Below are 25,231 nucleotides of genomic sequence, written 5' to 3'. Positions count from 1 at the left end.
ATATAGGTAGGGGTAGTTGGTTGAAGGTGCGTATGCAGACTATGCACAAAGTAAGCTTCATAGATTAGCCGGAAGAGTATAAATGATGTGTAAGCCTCATTTATAGTTGCGTAGCCTTTCGAAGAGGGAATTTGATGGTTAGGCATCACTATGCCATGCCGCGGACCTGATGATGCATAATCATTATGCATCTTGACGGAACGACCTATACGGACGAGGCCATTACCATTATTGCTAGGCCACGACCTTGCAAACGAGTTTGGCTTAAGTTTCTGGTCCCTTCGGGGATGAACTACGGTATGTTATTCATCCCTTTAGAGTAGGGAAGGGTACGTAGGAAGCCACAATGAGTTGCAGCATTGCCGGTCCAACACTTTGTCGCTTATATCATTTAAATTGTGAGATGATTGCGACATTCTTGCCTCTCATATCATCTGGATCGGTATTGCGATGCAAGAGATGATTGTGGCCAAACTTGATGAGGCAAGTTGCATTTCATTCCTTGAATGCTCATACTTCCTGTCAAGGTGTTCGACTTAGGCATGTACCAATGGCGCATTTGGCATGACCTCGAAAGTGAGCTACATCGATATGCAAGTTAGCGGAGTTTGCATAAGCCTAAAGAAAGTACGTTATGAGGCCAGCAATGGCCTATGCGTAAGTTAAAGGCATATGCCCTATACCTGGACAAGACTCGGTAGTTTGACGGTTGCTCAGCTAGATAGGAAATTCAGTGATGAAATTCATACGTTGAGGTAGAGTCAGTGATGCATGCAAGAATGCATTGGCCTTGGCCTTATGGCCTTATACCCTTTTCCGGACAAGGGTAAGTTTGGAACGGTGTGGAAGCTAAGTTAGCTGCATCATACTAGTCGAGCATGCTTACAAGGGCAAATGAACGTGCATTTTCCTAGCTTTAAGGACCGGATCGTAGCATCATCACGACGCATCGGGGAGATTACGTCCTGCGGAGCAACGCGCCAAAGGCTTAATTTCCTGAACCATCACAACTGTAAATCTGGATACAGGACAGTGCGCATACAAGTTTCACATACTAAGAAAACTGTTATAGGTCCGGAGCCGCAGTATATGTACTTTGTACACGTATCGGTGTAGCTATAGTTATGAAGAGATTTTTTAGTACACGTACCGGTTTAGCTATAGTTAGGCAGCGATTTTTTGGTACGCATACCCGGTATCCATATAGTTAGGCAGCAGAAATTCACGGAACCCAAACTTCCGCCAGTACACGTGCGGGTACGCATACCTTAGTTCCGGACTTCCAACAAAAAACCATAACGGGTACGCATACTTAGGTTCCAGGTTTTGGATTTTACAAAAATGTGAATACACAATATGTTTATATCCCAACATGGTTACTTGTTCTAAACTCTCATTTCAATCATTGAAACTTTCTTAGAGGATGACAATAGTTGTTATCCACAAACTATTAGCACCAAAGCGATTTTCAAGTTATTGAAATAATCAATATGACTGTCGTCAAGAGTAAAGATGAACTTGGTTAAAGCGAACAACACATATTTCGAGAAATAGATAAGTGAACTTGGTTAAACTCATCTCGAAATAGCAAATGTGTATAATTGAAGTCTATATAGCAATATGACTTTTATCTCAAATAGGAGATATAATAGATAGACTTTTGAGTGATAGATAAGTTCAAGTCTCCACATACCTTTTGTTGATGAAGTTCCACAAGTTCCCTTGAGTAGTTCTTCGTCTTCATTCGATGAACGCCGTGGAGTCTAAAGCTCAACTACACTTACTATCCTAATCCGAGACATAGCTATAAGTAGACTAGAAATCAAGACTTATAGTTTTGGCAACTAAACTTGACAAACAAGCTTGAGATAGCAACGTTTGCGAGTTCGACCGAGCAGTGCTCTAACAATCTCCCCCTTTGTCAATTTTAGTGACAAAACTATCAATACATATGGAATACAACATAAATAAACTTTGTAGCTTCTCATCCAAATGCTTGATCTCCTTGGTTCTTCAATATTACTCGAAATCTTAGTCACTTCCAAGTACTCCAATGATTCAAAATGTGTTCAACTCAGCATCATCGTTGTTGAAGATCCGTATCTATAACAATGAGAAAACAGTAGCTCTCAATCATTGTTATACAGTGTCATAATATTATTACACAACATCAAAGTTCAATTGTATCACAACTTCGACAACAATACTATGGTGATATGTATCACTCCCCCTTAGTCAGACTCCATCTCACATGAAAACTACTCCCTCTTACATAATGATCCGTAAACCATATGTATTTGTAGTGTGAACTAAACATTAATTCTCCCCCTTTTTGTCAATAAAAATTTGCAAAGGTACGAAAATTAGTGGGATCCTAATGAAATTTCTATAGAGACACTCCATGACCAAAACAAAAGCACATATCAACTTGTTTAGATGCAATCATATAGTCGAAACTAAATGCATTGTTCATCAAGGAGTTTATAAAGATACAAGATAACCCCTATAATATTCCATAACCGCACTCCCAACAAAGATTTGGCAATTAAACACAAGTTCAATTAAGAACTCTCCCCCATAAAATGTCTATCCAAAAGGAACAACAAGAGCGACCTTTCTTTTACAAGAAAAGAAGGATTTTTTTAGACATTAACAAATCTCATGAAACATGAACTTTGTATCCAAGATACTCAGTTAAATTAACCACAAGAGAACTCATGATTAATTTAATCGGAAATGCTCACATAAGAAAACTTACGGAGCCGTACAGTATTTACACAAAGATGTGGATCAGGGAAAGACCAATACGGCGGAATATTCAAAGATTCATTCTATTTTTCATCACTATTTACATAATGACATATAATAGACTTATTCTTTGTAAACAAAAGTTCATCCTATCTTCCATCAATATTTGCATAATGACATAATAGGCTTAACTTTTATTTGTCAAAAGTTCATTCAATCTTTTATCAATATTTGCATAAAGACATATGAAAGACTTAACTTTTGACCAAATATGTGACTCATAGTTCACGGACGCAAACACATATATTCCATAACAAGTTGCAATATATCAAACCATAAAGATTAATACTGCAAAATCATCTTCCAAATAAATTTTAGAATTTAAATAAATAAATTTAAAAACATTGCAAGATGAAAATCGTTGGAAATAGCTATGTGTACTCACAATAATGGCTATTCCAAACCCTAGTTATCCTTCTTAAAAACACAAGAATAAATTCTCATAAGAAGTTTCATAGACATAAAAAAATAACTCTTAGAAAAGACGCAACTAAACCTCATCAGATATGACCAGCAACCAGAGATCGAACATAGACAAGCTCATCAGTTGCTTTTTTTATTTCGTTTTTCATAAATTCAAGATTCTTTGTTGCAATTCCAAGTTGTTCACGTACGACATCAAAATCTCGAAGAAGATTTCCTACCAGTTGAGATGACATCTGAACTGGAAGTTTGTTCTCATGATCAACATCATGGTAGCAATTTATGAAAACAGGGTTCTCGTGAAACTCCATAACCTTGTCTTTCTCAACTTTGTCTTCCTTGTTCCATCCATCCATTGTGCACACCACAAAAATTCAGAAGAACCTTTGACCTTATAGAACTTGTATGTATCAGGAGAGGATAAAAAAAATGATACATATATATATATATATATATAAGAGTGCTTCATAGGGAAACCCTAGGGTTACTCGTATATGTTCGGTAAGGGTTCGATGCACGTGTACTTATGATTGCGAACCAGGTTGGACACCAAGACAGTAATGGAGCCTCATTTAGAAGTAGTTTTTGATCAAGAAAATTAAAGAAAAATTCTAAACGAATTGACAGATAGTCTTAATTCAAAAGAACATAAGATAATTGTTGATGAACAACAACTTACTCGTCAATGGGAAAAAAACAAAAGCTTTTCAAGGTAAGCAACAAAAATAAATAATCTCACAAGTTATTGAAAGAATATTACAATGAGTAATAAAATACTTGAGCACCGCGCAACAACGGTATGATTATTATGACAATAATACAACAAAAACTACTTTCTCAGGACAGAAAAACTTCTTGAGCATCATGAGCATTCTCACATGGTTTTAAGGAGGATGCTACTTTGAGTAGTCAAGTTGTACTTTGATGAGCACATCAGGAATATTGACATCTTCCCTTTTTCTTCCTTGAAGATCTTCAGAGGAAACACTGGGGTTAGTCAAAAGAAAATTATCACTAGGAGGACAAGAGATAACAGAGAATGTTGCCTTCCTTGCCTTTTTAATGCTGCGTTTGAGCCTGTTTATACTTGTCTTGAGCTTCGAGACTCGATTATTGATGTGAATGAAGTCTGGAGCATATATTTCAGATTCAATACTTTCTTTAGTGAGAGGAAAGGTGTTTGAACATTTATTCTTCCTTCGATGATTTTTTTTCTTCACAGAGTACTTTGAAGATTCACTTGTCTGTATGACATTCTTCCCTTTACAATTGTAGACATGATCTGTGTCATACTTATAATCAAGAATTGGCTCATCACAACACTTTTCTTGATTGCAGACAAGACCTTTTACTCCAACAACATGAGAAGCAGGCTTAATTAATTATTTAGACATCCATACAAGAATGTTATGAAGTTATTCATTCCGCAGTCGGAAACGACATCTCCTTTCAAGGTGACCTTTGTTTCCGCAATAATAACAGTTGTAGGGAATGTTCTTGACCATTCTCATCTGAGTTGTTTTCGAAGGAGAACAATTCTTGTTCCTAGGAACATCAGATGCTGAAAGAAGTTTTTCGCTTTGGATATCAGGGTGATTTTCACTTAGAAGATTGCTATTAGCATATACAAAGTTGATCTTACTAGTACTTGGAGCGTCTATTCCTTTATATCCCAGACCACGTGTATCAAGATGTTCTTTACATGCTCCAAGCATATAGGATACTTTTGTAAAGCTAGCATTGAATCTTTTCAGATTCTCTTCCAGTGAATTGACCTTATCAAGAGTCGTAGCTAGATCAGCCTCCAATTGTTTTTCCCTGGCGAGAAAGCTGATTTCCCTGTCGTTGATTTTTTTTTTGTTGAGAGTCATATCTTGCTTCAGATTATGCAAGTCTTTCTTTCAACACGAAGAGGTTTCGACGAAGATTATCACATTCAGACCTTTTTGAACGTACATCTTCGCCACGATCTTTAACAGTAGATTGTAATAGTTTATAACCACAATCATAACCTTTAAAGAGTTTTCTCAATTTCATGTTCTCTTGACAGAGAGGTTTCAGATATTTAGCCAGGCAAGCTGTTGACCTTTTTCCTTTTAAGATGTGGTCAAAGAGCGTGATATATTAGGAGACTTCCTCATCAACACCTTGTCCCTCTTCTGAATCACTTTCATCTGAAAGATCATCCAACTGTTCATCTAGGCATTTTTCCCAGTCGATCACAGTTTCAGTCAAAGGAGAAAGTATGAGAGAATTCTTAGACGGCTCAGACCTTTGAACCAAATCAGAGTGCTCCTGAACCGGTTTTGCGTTGTCAGAGATAGTACAACTGTCCATAGAGTCAGATCGCTACAAACACATACTTATGAGGTCTTAAACGTGTTTTCCGGTTCTGATACCAATTGAAAAAGCGGGGGTCTAACTAACTCACCCAATATTTCGCTTAGCAATCTGTATGGACTAACTTCAATATACTTTCAAGAGAATCAACTAGACAGTCAGACTCAATCTTAAGAAAAAGTATATCAAAGAGTTATATCTCAATTTCTCAATTCAATCCGTAATCAAACAAATAGTAATTTGCAAGCCAGATTGAATATAAGAGAAATAACTTAAACGGTACCAAAGACCAATGTTCAAGGATTAATCAATTTCAATCAACAACCAAAGGTTGGATTTACCAATTGATCGATTCAACGCACAACCTGTGATATTTCAATTATATAACAAAATATAATGTGGAAAAGAAATAACACAGACACCAGAAGTTTTGTTAACGAGAAAATCGGAAATGCAGAAAAATCCCGGGACCTAATCCATATTTGAACACCACACTGTATTAAGCCGCTACAGACACTGGCCTACTCCAAGTTAACTTTGGACTGGAATGTAGTTGATCCCTAATCAATCTCACACTGATCAAGGTACCGTTAATTCCCTACGCCTCAAGAACCACGCTGATTTCTACGCTTTTGATTCCCTTAGCTGATCTCACCCACAACTAAGAGTTGCTACGACCCAAAGTCAAAGATTTGATAAACAAATCTGTATCACACAGAAAAGTCTATTAAATAGATAAATCTGTCTCCCACAGAAATACCTACGAGTTTTTTTCCGTCATTTGATAAATCAAGGTGAACAGGAACCAATTGATAAACCAGACTTATATTCCCGAAGAACATCCTAATATTATCAATCACCTCACAATAATCTTAATTGATTAACGAAACAAGATATTGTGGAATCACAAACGATGAGACAAAGGTGTTTGTGAATACTTTTCAATCTTGCCTGTCAGATATAAAATCTCGAGCAAATCTTAAAGAAGATAGTACTCAATCATGATAGATGAAATCTCCCCTATGCCAATTTTCCATTCATCATCATAGAACTTAGGCGTTCTCCCTAGCTAACATGTCAACAATGTTCAAGTGATAGGTTCCTACGAGCTAGCCTAACTTATTGGCTGGTAACAGATACCTACTTCTAAATGTTCGTTTCTCTATAAGTTGATCTACTTTTCAAAGATGTGTCTTCCTTTAGAAGTCGACTCAATTAATGGAATTACTTGATCTTTAGAGCATCGCCTGAGAATAGTCCCATTTTGAGACCAACTCCTTCATTTTGAAGGAAAACTAGTTCAATTGAAGTAGTGAAGCCGCTATGATCAAAATGGAAATGAAACACTAGACATAATAATCTCCCGTTTACTAAAAACATATCAAATTTTTATAATAAATGAGAATAGAGGGAAAGTTTTGTATTTAAAAATGCTTTCGGAAACTGAAACCAAACATACACGGGGAGCAGTCCCCTGTGTGAAACTAAAAATCTAGATGGGGGATCGCCCCTGTCCAGCACTATTTTTTTAATACACTGTTTCTTTTCTTAAATGGGAGACCGTCCCCAATCTAGTGTTACACTACCAATTACTCTCGTTCATGTGAACGAGTAAATGGTGGAATTGGGGTGAAAGACCCTCATATCGGCCTCTTAATTTTCTCTAATTGGTAGTCCATATCCTGCAAAATGAAAGAGTGACACTACCCATAGGGTTTGCTCTTAGTATCTTTATTATCATTCACAAAAATCATCTGCTATGCCGTACTGGCTGCGTATGCATGGTATATACCAAATATTAAAAAAATCCAAGGATTCTGAACCTTCCTATAGTTTGGGGCCTAAGGTATTTATTTGGGGCCTATCAAATTCCCCTCCCAAATTTTACAAATGGCTATGGGGTGTCAAACTTGACAAAAAGAATAATTTAGCTTCAAATAAATTCCTAAAACTAACCCATATAAATACTAATCCATTACCATTTACAGTAAAAAACCAAAAACATAAGAACCTAAACAAAGAAAACTTTCTATTCTCATATAATCCTTCCAAATTCCATAAACCCTAATCAATTCTTTTTTGATCTTCTTCTCTAACGATCTCTGATCCAACCAAGAAAAGGTAAATCTCCATCAACCCGTTCTATTATTAGCATTTATTCATTGATTTTACATGTTTAAAATCAAAATTTTAAAAACCAAAATCTCTAATTTACCCAGAATCGGTTTATGTAGATCAATTGTATCAACCAATTCTGTGTTTTGTTCTTCATCCATGAAGAGCACGCAAAGGAATCAGTTTATAAGATGATTAGCATCGACCGATTCTGAGTTGAAATCAAACTATGAAAATACATCACCATAATCGGTGTATAAGTGCATTAACATAAACCAATTCTGAGTAGTAAATTTTTTTAACTCCGCGCTCCTACAATCGGGGTTTATTTACGTGGTAATGAACCAATTGTGAAGTAATCTCTTCAGATTCCATTGCAGAATCAATTTTTATGTATATATCACATAAACTGATTCTTGGTGTTTGAAATTCCTGTATGTTTTTCTTGTTATAATCGGATTACATATGTTGCCTTAATGTACCGATTGGTGAGCTGAATTTTTATTTTTTTGTAGATATGGACTTCGGCCACTTAGTATTTAATTCTCGAGAGCTCAACCAGGAGGATGTTCACATGGTACCACATGTCATGGTACCTAGAAGCCTCTACAAGTTCGGATATGGCTATGAGACCCGTTTGGAGCAGGCCCTTGCACTGGAAGAGCTCGCTGAGCTCATCAGGTTTGCAAGGAGAAGGAGGGATGCGATTGAATCTATGAGGGGGCGCGACAGATATTTGGATGGTTTGTTTGAAGAATTGGATGTAGCTCAAGCCTTTGTTGAAGCAGAAGTTGTTGCTTCTCCTAATGCTGGTGCACCATGATGTTGATAATCTCTTTTAAATATTTTAAGTTTTAAGTTTTAATACTTTGGGTGGTTTAAGTCTTTAGCACTATTTTGGATGATTAAGGTTTGTTTGTTTGGATGATTAAGCTTTGGTTTTTTGGAGGATTGTAGTTTTAATTATAACTATGTGTATAATAGGTTTATGGAAAAACAAGTTTATGCATGCTCCAAACTATGTTTTGCAAATATAGACAAACAATCGGGCTATACGCTGCACCTATAAACCGATTGTTGAGGTTCCGTCATGGAATCGTTTTATGTGGGGGCCAGTATGATCTGATTCTTTATACCTTAAAAATGCAGTTTTTCTGTATCTTTTTCTAGTCAAAATCGGATTACATGTGCAGTTATATAAACCAATTACTGTCGATGAAATTTCAAATATTTTACATGCGCACAATCGGTTTATGTTGCAAAACCTAAAGACCGATTCTATTGGGCATAAAAACATAATCGGTTTTTTTGGACAATTGTGAATACCGACTGTGCTACATTATTTCACTTTTTTCGAGAAAACTAGTCGTTGGGGTCTTTCTCTGTATAAAGAGACCTCATCCCCGGATCCAAATTGCCATAAACTTGCTCATTCTATTTGCTCCTACTCTATATACTCCATAACTACTCATTTCATACCTCCACATACAAGAAATGACATCGTTTGACTCCGCGAAAAATTCGGCAATCACCAAAGCATGGTACTCCAAAAGTCGAGTTTCTAGATCATTCCTCGTCCGAGACCTTTTAGGCGAAGATATATAACAAATTTAGGCAAGATTATGGGAACCCGAATAAAAGAAGTCTTCAACAAATCCATGATAGGAACCCAATCATCCTAGATGCGATAGAATCCAAAGGAATTTCAAACGCTGGTTCTCCCTCTTTTTGAGTTGGATTAGGTAACTTGGAAAGATCAACAGATGTTGGAAGTAGGGTTTTCTTTCCTTTGAGTATATCAACAAACGATTCATGACTACCATTAGGTTTAGCAGTCCCAGATGTTGTAGTAATGGATTATTCAATCATCATAAACAAACCGTAGCTAGCCACTTTAGCTTGTCCCTTCAACAGTTTGTAAGTATTTTTATGGTTTATTCTACACAATCTACTTTTATCAATTTGTAACCAACAAAGTAAGTTTCTGTCGTGTTTTTGTAACACGAAGCCGTGAAAGCGCGCTCCTTGGAGGAAAATGGGGAAGCATTCACATTTGATGAAAGCTATCACTTCATGGTATCCAAAATTCCGGAGTACGGCCCTGGACTTTATGGTGGGTGAATCGGATTCCTCCGACGAAGATTGATAGATTAGGAGTTTTTTTGTGTAGATTTTGTGGGTAGATCTCTATGTAAACCCTCACGAGACTATAACTCGTCCACTTGGATCGCCTAGGGGTTCAAAAGCTTGAAGCACGTGCTAAGTACATCTGTGATTCCTACAAAAAGGAGTAGATTTGAAATAAATGAAACAAAAATTCTTGCGAATATGAAACAATCAGTTTATATATGACGCCAAAAAGACAGATTATGAAAATCGAATTTTATCTATGCATACTTTAACCGGTTCTTGATGCCCTTCTTGATTACCAAAGAATATTACCCAGAATCAGTTTACGAGTGCTTTTGGAAAAAAAAATCAAAAAACTTCAATTGTTTGATTACATTTGATTACATTAGTTGATCTCACATCTAACACGGTTAATTAACATTAAAAACGATTAATTAACACTAATAATTAATCAGGGGTAAAACAAGTAGTAAGATAATAGTTAGTTAAAAGGTTTTGAGAAATTACTTCCCAATGCCCTTTTTATGTTTTAGTAACAGGCCCCAAATAAATGCCCTATGCCCCCAACTAGGAAGGATTCCGAAACCTGGCACATAATTGTATAGCAGCAATTAAAAAGACTTCCAAAACTCTTCTTTCAACGTGCAGGTTACGTTTGATTGTAATAGTAGTTGACTGGCTGAAAATTACTACTACCTCAATCGAACTATGAGCAGGGGTACCAGCAATAACACGCATCTCAAAATTTCTTGGGCTGTCAATAAAAAAAAATGGCCACATCCGATCTTTAGGACCACCTAACCTCTAGCCGTAGCTGATACTCCTAAGTGGAAAAACTTCTACTTCCGCAAGCAAACCTGATATTCTGAGTTGGCTGCTCAACAAGACTCTTGCATGAGCAAATGGCATGACCGTAAAAGCTACATCGGCATAGACAGAACTTTAATATGTAACATTATGAAATATTAAGCACCTACCTAGGTTACTATATTGTGTTGACAAAGGAAAATATTCAAATTGTGAAAACCTGAAGTCAGGGAATATCTACAAAAAACCTAAAGCAAGATAAGTGGATCTGCTTTCAACCTTAAGACCATCTGCATGGTCTCCCTAAAAAAGACAGTCGGGATCTTGCTATCCCCGTCGATTTGTTGCGGTAGAGAAGTCTTCCATGCTCCCCTGGAGTGTGTTCCAAAAAACTGAGGTTGTTTAACCTTGGTTCTCCCAGTGGGATCCAAAAAAAGGAAGGTGTCCAGCGTTGCATCTTTACCGAAAGGGCAGCTTTTTATCTCCAAAAAAATGCTTCTCCCTAGTATTCCTACAAAAAAGACATATATGCATGTGACCTGAAAATGAGATTACACAAATACTAGAACATATTGGGACCATGCTGTAGGTATTTCATAGAGTTAATCATCTTACAGGACATTTCATTAATCAGATTTCAAAATCATGAGTTTCACATGATACAAGGGGATAACATTTGATGCATGTCAACTTTAAAATTTAAGCAGATATTTGTGGAGATTGTAGGATCCTCTAATCAGGTGGTTAAACAGGTAAGTAGAAATAAGACGCAATCATGATATACCTTGAATCAATCAGAAGCCTTTCCAAGCATAAATATCCTGTGACCCAAACTCCTGAAGAATGTTTAAGATATTAAAATAAAATCAAATAATAGTCGTGCTTCATTGATAACATCTAACTAAAGAAAGGAAAACGATTTAAAGAGAAGTTCTGGAAACATACTAGTTGGCTCAATCGAAAATCTGGAGGTGTATCAAGGTCAAGATTTGAAGGATCGAATATGCCAAGATTTTGGGACTGCTCTGAATCCTGTCTATTCTCTTGATTATCTGTTTGAGCATAACCAACATCTTCTTCTCCTCCATTATTTATTGGATCAGGTGAGCCCAACCTTTGGCACTCTTCTAAATCCTTCTTTAGATCTTCAGCACCAAGAGCATAATCAGAAAGGCGAGATTTTATTTTTCTTTCCTTGCCAACACCTCCCTCAACCCTGTGAGGGGACTGACTCTGAAGGAACTCGTCACATAAAGACAAGCCTTCGACCATTTGCTGAGAATTAAACACCATTTGCTCAGAATCAAATAAAAGTTGTGAAAAACTCGTATCATCCATGGCGTGGTTGTCATAATCTACTCCGGTTGGATTATAATTTTCTTCGGTTTGATGGTTATCATCTTCCGCTGCCTGGCAACCACTGTCTTCTCCTTTCAGATGACTATGATCGTGGATCCTTCCCAATTCAGCCAGCATGTCATCATCCAGTTCTCCTGTCTCAAGATTCTTGATGTTGCAAAAATGAAAAGGCATATATTAGTCATGGGCAGGAGTTTTAAGAAACAATTTAATTCCATGTAAAAACTAATTGTAAGCTCCAAACTCAAATAGAAAGACTTCTAGTGCACCAAAGTATCTTAAATACCTCTTCAGAAGTTTCCATGATACTAAATTCAAGTTCTTGTCTTGGGTTAACGTCAGAGTGTTGATTTCCTGCACGAGGTGGTTCAGGAATCACAGATTTGGGAGTTACTGGGTCAACTTTTGCTGTAATTGAATCAGTTTCCTCAAGAGATAAATCCTGTTCAACCTTGTCACCTGGTTTTAGCTGTTGCTGATAAAACACTTTAGAAACAACAAATTCTCCATCCTTCTCCTCTTCAGCAGTGCCAAGGTGATACTGATGCATCACCCAATTAGTTTTCTCAGGCTTTTTACGCCTAGCCATGCTAATATACAGAACCATAATTTTTTTGCACCCTCTTTGTACCCCATCCAAAATCACAGGTTTAGTTCTGCCAGTCTTATGCCAGCGAACATCGCCCTGGTCATCTCCATGTATCTTTCGACGCTTTCGAGTTCCAGTATTATAAGCCTTGATGGCTCTGTGAAAGAAATGTGCCACATTTCCATCCTGTTTAACACCTAACAACAAGGTATTTTCCAAAGGTTAAAAGTAGATAATTAATGAAAGAGAAAAAAACCTCTAATGCTGAGCTTGTTCAATACCTGGCAGATTCTGGGGGTGAGTATAACAGATTCCGTCATCTTCAACAACAGTAGGAATAAACTCATCAATAAAAGGATGGGGTTTCATATTATTGTGACCAACTTTCGCAAGTAAATGCCAGATAATCTCTTGATCAGATGGATCAAATTTCACACCTCTGGGTAAGCCTGGCCACGCTTGAATGACCTGAAATCATACGAAGTTCCAAATAACTTGACTTAGTATGTTATACTAGATTTTCTTAATTTTGTACATGTAATGGACTAATGGGTACATGTTACACACTTCAATATATAAGGAAATGCTGAGTTTATGTCATTCTCAAGGGACCACAGAATAAAGCTAAGAACTATACATCACTATTGTCAATGACATGGTCACAATTTGGACAAGCTCTCGTTGGATCACTCCTCCATTGAACAGTTCTCGGATCACATTTTTCTGAAGCGCTCATTATTTTCGTCGCAATTCTTCTGCTGTCGACCAGCCATGATGTTCTGCACATTTATATATCAATGAAGGTATTATTAGAGGAATAAATATAACCACATAAACAAGGGGACCTAAATTCCAGACTAACTATTTTCCTTCTCCTATATAACGCGAGACTTTAAACCTCGTTTCTGCTGAATTTTGCAATTACTGATAACAAGCCATTCCAATGATGAAAATTACAAACACATGGCATATGAAAGCATAAAACTTATGAGATTATGCCGGTATTAAAACCCCAATTTCTGCATTTCACTATTTAATCCAAATATAGCCCTAAACAGATCATCTTCTAGTTACAAGGGGGAACAAAAAAGGTTAACTTTTTACCCCAGAAGATTCCACCTTTTTACCCCCAAAAAGATTAACAAGGTTGATTTTATCCGTCAACTAAATATGTAATGTGGTGGAAAGAGCCGAGGGAAAATATTCAAATCCAATGTATTAACAAAAGGAAAGGAAGTAGGGTCTGCTGAAAGATAAGAAAATGTCTAAACTCAACCAAAATTTAAGGTACAATATACATATGTGGTCATATGATCTTGTAAAAATCGAAGTTATAAGTGAAACCAATGTTAAGAAACTTAACTGAAACTAGAAAAACGATTTTGATAAAACTAATTGAAGATGAAGAGATTTTTAGGGCATAACGTCAACAGTACTTCCACTTTGACTAACAAAATCCAAAGAGTGAAACAGAGAGAAAGAGATTTACCCGGCCATATCAGACCCAGAGAAAGATCAGGTGCCGATACTCTTCTTCTAATATTCTTAACCTACTACTACTTGTCGTTTGGGAATGAATGGAAGAAGACGAAGAGAAAGAGAAAGAGAAAGAGAGTGAAAGAAAGAAAGAACTTTTTTGGTCCTTAAAATATGGTTTGAAATTTAAAATAAAGTGGAATGTTCAATAAATAGAGAGAAGGTTGTCCTTCTTATTTTAGTGCAACTCAATCGTGTGTACCCCATTCATTGGGCCATTCTTTTCAGAAAGTAGTTTTAATTGCTTAACTTTCCACGTAATTATTTTTAAGTGTTATTCTGAAAAAAATTAATTTTAGTACTTTTTTTGACGCGGGCCCCACTGCCTCATCCCCTAACCCCACTGCTGCTATTGCAGCTGCACATTAGGTGCAACGGGAATTGACCCCGGGTCTCTCCATCGGAGAGACCGATGAAATTCCAGTGTGCTAGCCACACGGTTCTCAATTAATTAATTTTAGTACTTAAAAGAATAAATAGCGTGAATATATGCTATGAGATGAAATGTCGCTAGACAAGGACAGATGATTGGGAGATTATAAAGACATCATCTGACTAACACACTGGTACCCGCTGCAGTCGGTTAACAAACTAAGCTATTGACAAGAAAAGACACTGAGCTTGGACCGTAGTGCAGAGAAGCGATTAATTGATAAGCCTTTGGTGAATATATCAGCAACCTGTTCCTGTGTGGAGATAAACCGAACCTCTAAAGACCTGGCTGTAACCAACTCACGAACATAGTGAAAAGCTATCTCTATTATGTTTCATGCGATTATGAAAAATGGGATCGGCAGAAAGATAAGTCGCACCCATATTATCACACCACAGAACTGGTGGTCTGGGAGAATGAAATTGCAATTCAGACATAAGAGACTGTACCCATACTAATTCTGATGTAGCATCTGCCGGTGCACGATACTCATCTTCAATACTGGATCTAGAGACGGATTTTTGCTTTCGAGAACACCAGGAAATCAGATTAGGTCCCATAAAAACAGTCATGCCACCAGTAGATCGCCTATCAGCAATGTCACCTGCCCAATCAGCATCAGAATAAGCTTGCAGTTGTAAGGACCTAGAACATTTGAATTGAAGACCATGACCCATAGTGCCTTTTAAATATCTGAGGATTCTCTTCACCGCAGTACAATTAGCTTCAGAATGTGATTTCATAAATTGACAGGCCCTGTTAACAGCAAATGCAATATCTGGTCGAGTGATAGTTGTGTATTGTAAAGCACCAACAACACTTCTATATAGTACAGGATCATCAAAAGCTGGAGAAGTATCAGAACAATTGGTAGTAGCAATAGGAGTTGAACATGAATGAGAAAATGTCATCTTGGTTTTATGTAATAAATTTGAAATGTATTGCTCTTGAGAAATAAGTATGCTATCATTGTTTCTGGTTTCCTGAATTCCCAGAAAGAAATGTAAATCATCCAAATCTTTTATTGCAAACTCTCTACTGAGATCTTCAAGAAGAGTGTCAACTGCCAAAGTAGAACTGCCAATAACTAGGATATCATCAACATATATGAGAACATAAAGAGTTGCAAATGATGACACTCTAAAGAATAAAGATGTGTCAGTCTTTCAAGTTTGAAAGCCACACTGAAGAAAAAATTGACTAAGTCTTGCAAACCAAGCTCTTGGAGCTTGCTTTAATCCATACAGAGACTTTTGTAGCTTGCAAACATAATTTGGAAAAACATTTATCAGTATAACCAGGTGGTTGAAGCATGAAAACATCTTCTTTCAGATTGCCATGTAAGAAAGAATTTTTAACATCCAATTGTCTGATTTTCCAACCCTTGTAAAGTGATATAGAAATAATCATTCTTACAGTTGTAGGCTTCACAACAGGCCTGAAAGAGTCTTGATAATCCACACCTTCTACTTGATTGAACCCTTTTAGCAACAAGTCTAGCTTTATACCTCTCAGTAGTGCCATCTGCATTCCTTTTGATTCTAAAGATCCATTTACAGCCAATTACATTCCCACCTGAATTAGTCAGAACCAATTTCCAAGTGCAGTAATTTCTTCATCTATAGCAGCTATCCAATTTGGATCTTTACAGGCTTCAGAATAGCTAGTGGGAACTGTAATGTCTTCACAAACTGTTTGTACCTCTGAACTAAACACCTTAGGTTTAAAAATGCCTTTCTTGCCTCTAGTTATCATTGAGTGCTCATTTGTAATAGGTGTTGAAGGTGAGGCAGAGAAAGGTGAGGGTGAAAAATAGCAGTGGAAGAAGTATCACACTTGTCAGATAAAGAGAGATCCACTTCATTGGATATGGCAACAGAAGCAACAGAAGCAACAGAAGATGGCATAGTGCTCATTGTGGATGAAGAAGTATTTTCAGATGCAATAGATTGAAATAAGTGAGTATATGGAAATTATGATTATGCAAACTTGACATCTTTGGAGGTAATAATTTTGTTGGTGAGTGGATTAAGACATTTATAGCCTTTGTGCATATGGATGTAACCCAAAAAGATGCATTTAACTGACCTTGGTTTCAATTTATGATGATTGAAAGGTCTGAGACAAGGATAGCATGCACAACCAAATGTGTGAAGAAATTGATAGTCAGGTTTGATGTGAAAAAGGCTCTCTAAAGGTGATATGTGATGTAATTGTGGTGTTGGTAGTCTGTTGATTGAAAAATTGGCAGTTTCAAAAGCATAGCTCCAGTAAGAAATAGGAACAGAATCATGTGAAAGTAAAGCCAAGCCAGTCTCCACTATGTGTCTATGTTTTCTCTCATCTTTCCCATTTTGAGCATGTGCATGAGGGCATGAGACTCTATGACCAATTCCACAATTATCCAAATATGTAGATACATTTCTATATTCACCTCCCTAGTCAGATTGATCTTTCTACTCAATTTTCAACATATGATTTAAATTTAATAAAAGTAGGAAGAACTTCTGACTTGTAAGCTAAAGGGTAGATCCATGTAAATCTATTGTAAGAATCAATAAAGGAGACATGGTGCTTATATCCATTGATGGAGCAAATGGGAGAAACCCATACATCAGTGTGAATAAGGTCTAAAGGACCATACACTGTATTTGTACTAGTAATGCATGACTTTTAGCAGTTTCACATGCAGAACACACTTGAGTATATAAATGTGTGTCAATGACTTCATCAACAGAAGATAAAACATGTTTTAAAGTTTTGTAGGCAGGATGTCCTAACTTGTTGTGCCAGCTAGCTGAAGTTGTTGTAGAGAGTGCTTGTTTGAGTTGAGCAGCAGTAAATTCCAAATGATATAAGCCATCTTTAACAGGACCACTGAGGATAACCTTGTGAGTAACCAAATCCTTCACATAGAATATAGCAGGATGAAATTCAAATAAGCAGTTATTCTCCTTTGCAAATTGATGCACAGAAATAAGGTTTCTAGTAATAGATGGCACATGAAGCACATTGGAAATAATAAATTGAATATCATTGTGCAGAAAAGTAGAAGAGCCACCATGAGTTATTTGCAAACGTGAGCCATTGCCAACTTTGGCTTGATCATGTCCTTGATACTCAGAATGAAGATTCATATTAGAAAGATCTGATGTAATGTGGTGAGTGGCTCCTGAGTCAGATACCCAAGAAGAACTAGTAGATGCAGTATTGTCATTATAAACAGCAAAAGCTGCAAGTTCTGGACACCAGAAATCTTCAGCATCCTCTCCATAGTAATCATAACTGGTGTTATAATCTTGAACCATTGAGTTGTCAATACTATATCTGTACCTACATTCAGGTGCTAGATGTCCACCTTTCTTACATATTTGACAAGGTTCAGCAGAATTGTTCTTGTCCTGTGATGTAGGAGGGAAGAAGTTTTGATGATATCTGCTTCCATAGTCAAACCTGTTATATCTACCTCCATTGTTAAATCTACCACCTCTATAACCACCATCAAATCGATTACCATGATAGCCATTAGAACGATTAAATGAGCCTCTATAAGAATTATTCCACGGAACCTGATTGGAAGGTGTATAATTTAGAGGATTTGAATAGTTCTGGTAATAAGCAGTAGGTGGATGTGAAAAATTTGAATAGTGAGGATCAAATGATGAATAAGGATACTGAAAAGAAGGTTGTTGAGTAGACACATTTGTTGATACTGTTGTAAGATATATTTTGTATTCAGAAATGACACACGCTTCTTCAGAAAGTAATAATCCTAGTAACTCAGATGAGGTGATTAGGTTTTCCGTTTTCAATTTTTGTGTAGTGATAAAGGTTTTGAAAGCATTGAATTCAGGTGGTAAACCTTGTAGAATGTGAAAAACTAGATCTTCGTCAGAAATTGCTCTACCAATTTGTGCTAATTGATGTGAGATAGAGCGTGCTTTGTTGAAGTAAACAAGCATAGTATCACTACTCTTCTTTAGATGAACCAAATCAGTCTTTAGTTGCATCAATCTAGACTTCATAGACGAATTGAAATTATGTTCCAACCGAGTCCAAATTTCATGAGAAAGGGTGCAATCAATTACCTGTGAGTGAGATTCTTCTGAGCAAGCACTGAATAACCAGGATAGAATAACTTGATCTTGATTTACCCAGTAATTGTAATCAGGATTGCGTACAAAATCATTTTCAGGATCAATATCTACAAATGATGGAGATGCAAGTATCGCTTCACCAGCGGTAGATGTTTTACGAAAGTATTTCACAGGACATTGAAAAGATCCATCAACGAATCTAAAAAGGTTGTAACTACGAAGAAGAGGTACAATCTGAGATTTCCACAATGTGTAATTTGTTGATGTTAATTTTGAAGGTGGTTTAAATGTAAGAGGTATGTGTTTGTTGATTTCAGCCATTATTGAACTGGAAAATTGAAGTACGTATTGAATTAGGGTTTGTAACAGGTATCTAATACCATGTTATGAGATGAATGTCGCTAGAAAAATCTCAGGAGTTTTCATTGATTTGATATTTTTATGTTACAGACACAAGGACAAATGATTGGTAGATTATAAAGACATCAACTGACTAACACACTGATAATAGCTATAGTCGGTTAACAAACTAACACACTAGTAACAGCTATAGTCGGTTAACAAACTAACACCTGTCGGTAACAACCGGTAACTAACTAACACAGTGAGACACACACATGACACACATAGAAGACACATTCTCTAACAATATCTTACTTATTTTTCAAGCTTGATAGTTGATAGTATTCAAAAGAAAGCGATTACTCAGGATAATGTCGTAGTGTGTAGCGCTTCATAAAAGAATCCTATTATTGGGGTTGTAGGGGTTGAGTTTTGGGGGGCTTAAAATGATAATCAACTGTTGCACTTGGGTATGGGGAGACCTAATTTATGCACAAGTTCAAAAATATCCTTGATCATTTTAACTTATTACCCTTTTATCCTTCCATTAACTAATTAATCTAATCAAAAAAAAAACTGAAAAATCATTAACTAAAGAAACTGATCGGTTTCTTCTTCTTCTTCTTTCCCCCTTCTTTTTTACCCTTCTTATCTTCTTATTTTGAGACGATTAATTGTCGAGAATTTCATCGTTGATTAAATTCATTTTATAAAATCATGAAGACAAGGAAAAGGCAGGGATATCTTCGTCGAATCCACCTCCTCCTGAACCAGACACATCATCTTCATAAAATGAAGATGAAACTGGAGATAAACAAGTGATTGAAAGAGATGAACCGGTCGCCGAGACTCCTGATATGACTGCAATAAGGTATGAATTGAAAAACTCACTCTTTATTTAAGCGTTTGAATGAGTGATTTCGAAAAACTTAGGTCTGAAAAACAGTTTCAGTAACTGCTTACGACTAGGAGTTCTTAATAACCTAACTGTAAATAAGGATTACGGTTGGGATAATTAAGAACTCCCAGCCGCAAATAAGGCTTATGGTTGGATGACTAAGAACTCCCAGCCGTAATATAGGCGATGCGTACGAGAGTTGAGAAATCCTAGCCACAACAATTTGTTTACGGCTAAGAATACCTAGCCGTAACTTCTTCTGTGTTCGAAATTTAATTCAGCGGTAGTGTTTACGTCTAGGTTTTTTCTATCCGTAACTTTAGTTCCTAACCGTCAAAAAAAAATCTAGCCGTTTTGTGTGTTACGGCTTGGTCAATAACTCAAAGTCCCATCTGTATATTTCACGGCTAGGTTATTCCTAGCCATATCTTCTACTGTGTTGAAAATCAATCCAGCGGTAGTGTTGACGGCTAGGTTATTCCTAGACGTAATTTGGGCAACCAAGACGTAAATTATGTTTCCTAGACGTTATTGGTTTACATCTTGGTCGATTACTAAATATCCCATCCGTAAATGTCGTTGCGTCTGGGACTGTCAATTTTTCCTAGCCGTTTTTTGTGTCCCGGCTTGGTTATGTCTAGATTTCCCAACTGTATTTACTCATTTGCTTTTGTTTTTTTTATAGTCTTGTTTGTTTTTGAATAAAGGCAATGAAAGGATGAAGAAAGGAACACAAGAAGTAACCCCTTGTAATGTCCCGACTCCACAACCTCATCACACAAAATCATTGGGTACAAATGCAAGGAATTCAAGTGAAGTTGTCATGGGTGGAGGAAGTGAAGGTGGAGGAAATGAAGGTGGTGTTGCCATTGATGGAGGAAATAAAGGTGGAGTTGCCACTGATGGAGGAAATAAAGGTGGATTTGCCACTTGTGGAGGAAGTGAAGGGGGAGGAAGTGCAAATGTTGTTGTTGAACAACCATATTTAGATATTGTACAAGGAAACTTGGCCGAAACAAGTGTTTCTGGTACAACAATTGATAAGGGTAAAGGTGTAATTGAGAAGAAGAAGAAGTATCCACCAAAATACTCGGCAAGACAAATCATTGATGATATGGAGTTTTTACCTCTCAAGAAGAATGAAAGTCCTTGGGGTGAGCCAAAAAATACATCTGTCTTGTTTGGTTAGCCGTCATCATGGGCTGCTAGGGTTTATGCCGCAAAGGTAATAAATCAAATTTAATATATGTTATTTTCATTTTATTATGGATGTTTATTCTTTGTAGTTTCCCGATAAAGATGTCCCTAAACTAAAACACCAACAAGGAAAGTTTTGGCCATTGGATAGCCAGATGTGGTAGCTTCGGGGTTATGGTCTGGAATCGAGGCTTTACAGAAGATCTACGATGTTGTGACTGTTTGTGGTTTTAGAGAAAGATTCTGGGCCAAAACCATGACTTTTTTACTCCCGTTCGACGAGATGACTATGACTTCGGATAATGCAAAGAAAATTACCGGTCTGGCTTTGGAAGGAAAAGCTATGTTCGAACAATTCTGTTCCTTTTGAAGATCTTTTTTTATTGGTAAAAGACTGTCTTGTGTGGGACAAACTTGAAGCGGAAGAAGAGTTTGAGAATTTAATGGTCCCTGAACAAAGATTACGTTGGAATCGAGTTAAAAGCATAATAATCCCTGAGAAAGTAGGTTTATATGCTTATGAAGAGAACCGACCAATGAGAAGTAAGAGGTTTAGGTCTCCTTCGTCTAGCGACGACTCGGATACTCCCTCCGGAGAGCATGTTAAATCAAAGCACGGAAAAGGTGGTCGAGGTGGAGGTAAAAAAGATGAAAAAGGTGGTCGTGGTAGAGGTGAAAAAGGTGGCCGTGCTGGAAAAAGTTCTCGAGGTGGACGTGGTGGAAGTCAAAAGACTCCAATTCAAGGTGGCAGTGAAAGAGGCAAAAAAATTACAGTTTGTTAGAGCATAGCTTGGTTGAACTCACCAAGCGTTGGTATGTCAAGTTTGGTTGTCATATTTTAGTGTGTCAAAACTCATCTAAAGTCGCTTGATTATCTACTAGAGTCAACTTCGTTTAGGTTAGACTAGAAAGTCTAGGAATGTTGAGACATACAAGTATTACTCCGAAGACCTGAAGAAAGTGAAGAAGAAGCGAACTACAACGACAACATCATCCTTCCTCTTGAGGTTAGTAATATTGACTTGGACTATTTCATTCCTAACGTATCTTTCAAGTCGTGCTATATTGAAAACATAACTGCGAAGCTGTATATATTGTACATATTATATAATACTCTAGTGATGTGACATGGTCATATTTGTATGATCATAGTATTAGGGAATTAGACTACGAAGTATAACGCTTATCTTTTGAACTTCGTAGATATGACATCGACATAATCTTGTATATACTTTTGTGATTATGTGAATGGGTCATGGTGAAGATTTCATCCTAGGAAACAATGTTTTACATTTGTTTAAAGGAAGTACATTCATGAACTTGTTTTATGAATCGAAAGAGAAATCATTAGGATTATTAATTGGTACGGCTATTCATTGCAAATCTTTGGATTACCAATATGTGTGAGATGATAGAACCAATCGTAACTTTGTTATGTATCTTGGTATAACTAATCACAAGTGCCTTACTTATGATTTGGTATGACTACTTTTTATTAATTAGTGTAACCTATCCTAAGTAATCACCATGAGATTGTATGATCGATATTTGTAATTGGTGTGATCGATCCTAGTAATTGGTGTGATCAATCACAGAGTGTTGTGTAATCGATCCTTGTAATTGGCAACTGATCCTGGTAATTGGTGTAACCGATCCTCGTAACTGGTGTGACTGATCACAAGACATACCATGAGAATATGGTAACCGATACTGGTAATTGATGTAACTGATGTAATCTGTCCCGGTAACTTGTGTCACCGATCACAAGTATTTCCATATTAAGGCATAATCGATCCTAGTGATTGGTAGAACCGATTGAACCCATGTATGAGATTTGATATTTGATCAATCACATAGTTATCTTGGAATACATGTGAACCAATTCTAAACTTGTTTGGAAGTGTGGTATAACTGATTCCAAGAATGTAAATCCATGTAAATATGAATAAGGATTTACAATGAAAAGATGTCAACATACTTTGAACACGTACGGTAACTCTTATCATTTATTGTTCAAAGATATTCCTTAGTACTCAAGGAGATTCTGTGCCGAAATAAATTGAAAATCTTTTAATTAAATGCATATCTCTAGAGAATAAAAATTAGTGATGTGCATTTACTAATTGGAGATTCTCTATTGAGAGAATTCGGAAATTTTGGAAAAGCATTTATTGGAATTAGGAAAACCGAATTTCGCTATTCATCGCATATCTTGAGAATATTTTCGGTTTTGGAAATTCCTTGGTGTCCAAACATCCATGGTCTATAAATACCAAAGTTTGCATTAATAGCAAACTATCCTAAGAGACACGCAAACTTCATTCTTGTTGTTTCTGGTGGAGCCATCTATTCGGAGAGGAAAGTATCCTAATTAGGTGAAATCTCTTACGACCGCTCGTTTAAATACTTCTGTGGGATCAAGAAGCTCTACGAGTACCATTGGTGGGAAACTAGATGATTGCAGTGTTATTAGTTTTTGATTGATTTGATTGACTAACGGTTGTTGAAACTTTGATTGCACCTAGTTTGTTTATTATTGAGAATCTTCTCTTCTGATATAAGATTCACTCAAACTAAATCGAAGTATTGACGGGATCTTTAGAACTGTTTGTATATCTAAAGACATCTTGTGATAATCCATTGTTAACGGATTCCGTTCTGTGTGTGGTTGATCACAAGAGATTCAAGTGGTGTTGTGAAGGTGTTTATTCAAGAGTAAAGAAAATTTGAAGACAAAGAAGATTTCTTATTAATTCTCATATCTTTGTTTGCATAAACCTTGATCGGCTGGGGTCCAACTAGAATCATATTTATTCAATTGATAAGTTGCGCGAGATCTGCATTCTCAATATATCTCTTTGAGATTTATTTTGATTGAGTGTGAATATAAACTTGACTATTTTGATAGTTATTGGATAGATTGATCTAACTAGGCAAAGGAATTTATTAGATTAAACGGAAGATCCTTTGCGTATGACTTGAGATATCTTTATCTTGAACGAATCGAAAGAGTTGTTACCAAATAGATTTGTTGTTTCTTTACTGGTTGGAATACGATCCAGAGGAATTGTTCCAGTGCGTTCACTCATTGAAGTCGGAAGCGCAGGGATACTGAGGAAACTAAGTGAACTAGGGGTAGTTGCTTGGTCTCAACTATACGAAGTTGATGTAGATTGTGTACAACGGCTTAATTCTGAGAGTATTCAATTCTGGACTAGGTCCCGGGATTTTTCTTCATTTTCAGTTTTCCTCGTTAACAAAATCTTGCTGTGTGATTCACTTTTTATTTTCCGTAATTATATTTGTTTATATAATTTAAAGTAAATTACACAAACGTTAACTTCGCACATACTTGATAGTGATCCTATAGAGTTTGGTTAAGTATGAACCTATTATCAAGTATCATACTTCGTTGTTGTATTGTCTCGATCTTGTATCCATAGTAAATCATACAAGTTATCTTGTTGTCGTATTGCCTCGATCTCATATCCATAGACGATCACACGAAGTGTGAACCGATTTATTGTATTGTCTCAACCCAGTCCATAGACAATCACTTTCGGTAGAGGACTTATAGGTGGATAAATAAAAGATTGTGATGTATTTGGGTACCCTCGTCTTTTCAGAGTTGTAGAACATGTTGTGGAAGAGGACAAAGAGGAGGACGATTTGGATGCGTTTTTCCGCTCGGATTCGGAGGAGGAATCCAGTGAATGACTAATGGATTTGTGGTGGCTTTTTAGTATTTTACTTCATGGATTTTTTAATTATCTAATACTTTGTCTATTTAGTTTTTTTCGTTGTTTGGTTATGGATTTGAACGGATGAATTTTTATAATTTGCATGTATGAATGAATGTTAGTTTTTCCATTTGTCTAATCTAAGAACAATGATGAAAAAATCAACATTATTGAAATTTTTGAGCACTTTCAGCTAGGTCGATGCTTCAAATAACCTAGCCGTAAATGCATATAAATGTTGTCAAAAAACTTGCACAGGTTTTCGGTTAGAACCTCCCGGTCGTTAACCAACAAACGGTTAGGAAAATCATCCGTAAAAGCTTTACGGCTAGAAAAAACCTAGCCGTATGTTACTATGATAACCAAAATTTTTTTGACTCCTAGTTACGGCTAGATATCCAGGTCGTATTTCGTCGC

The 25,231-nt window shown here is 36.6% G+C and overlaps 2 protein-coding genes across 2 annotated transcripts; one reads left to right on the top strand and one right to left on the bottom strand.

Annotated features, from left to right (window-relative positions):
* Nucleotides 1-10,724: 10,724 nt before the first annotated feature.
* Nucleotides 10,725-14,204, bottom strand: LOC113298059 (SUPPRESSOR OF GAMMA RESPONSE 1-like). The gene is made up of 7 exons (XM_026546714.1): nucleotides 14,061-14,204; nucleotides 13,209-13,350; nucleotides 12,853-13,039; nucleotides 12,269-12,768; nucleotides 11,569-12,129; nucleotides 11,408-11,459; nucleotides 10,725-11,134 (listed from the first exon to the last, which is right to left on the bottom strand). The coding sequence occupies exons 1-6, from the start codon at nucleotides 14,066-14,068 to the stop codon at nucleotides 11,418-11,420; spliced, it is 1,440 nt and encodes a 479-aa protein (XP_026402499.1). The 5' UTR covers nucleotides 14,069-14,204; the 3' UTR covers nucleotides 10,725-11,134; nucleotides 11,408-11,417.
* Nucleotides 14,205-20,595: 6,391 nt separating this feature from the next.
* On the top strand, nucleotides 20,596-21,856 carry LOC113295048 (H/ACA ribonucleoprotein complex subunit 1-like). The gene is made up of 2 exons (XM_026543408.1): nucleotides 20,596-21,031; nucleotides 21,468-21,856. Exons 1-2 carry the CDS (start codon nucleotides 20,596-20,598, stop codon nucleotides 21,854-21,856), a joined length of 825 nt encoding a protein of 274 aa, XP_026399193.1.
* Nucleotides 21,857-25,231: the final 3,375 nt, after the last annotated feature.

The sequence above is a fragment of the Papaver somniferum genome, chromosome 7, assembly GCF_003573695.1.
Source record: "Papaver somniferum cultivar HN1 chromosome 7, ASM357369v1, whole genome shotgun sequence".
Taxonomy (NCBI): domain Eukaryota; kingdom Viridiplantae; phylum Streptophyta; class Magnoliopsida; order Ranunculales; family Papaveraceae; genus Papaver; species Papaver somniferum.
This window is presented reverse-complemented; position numbering and strand designations above follow the sequence as displayed.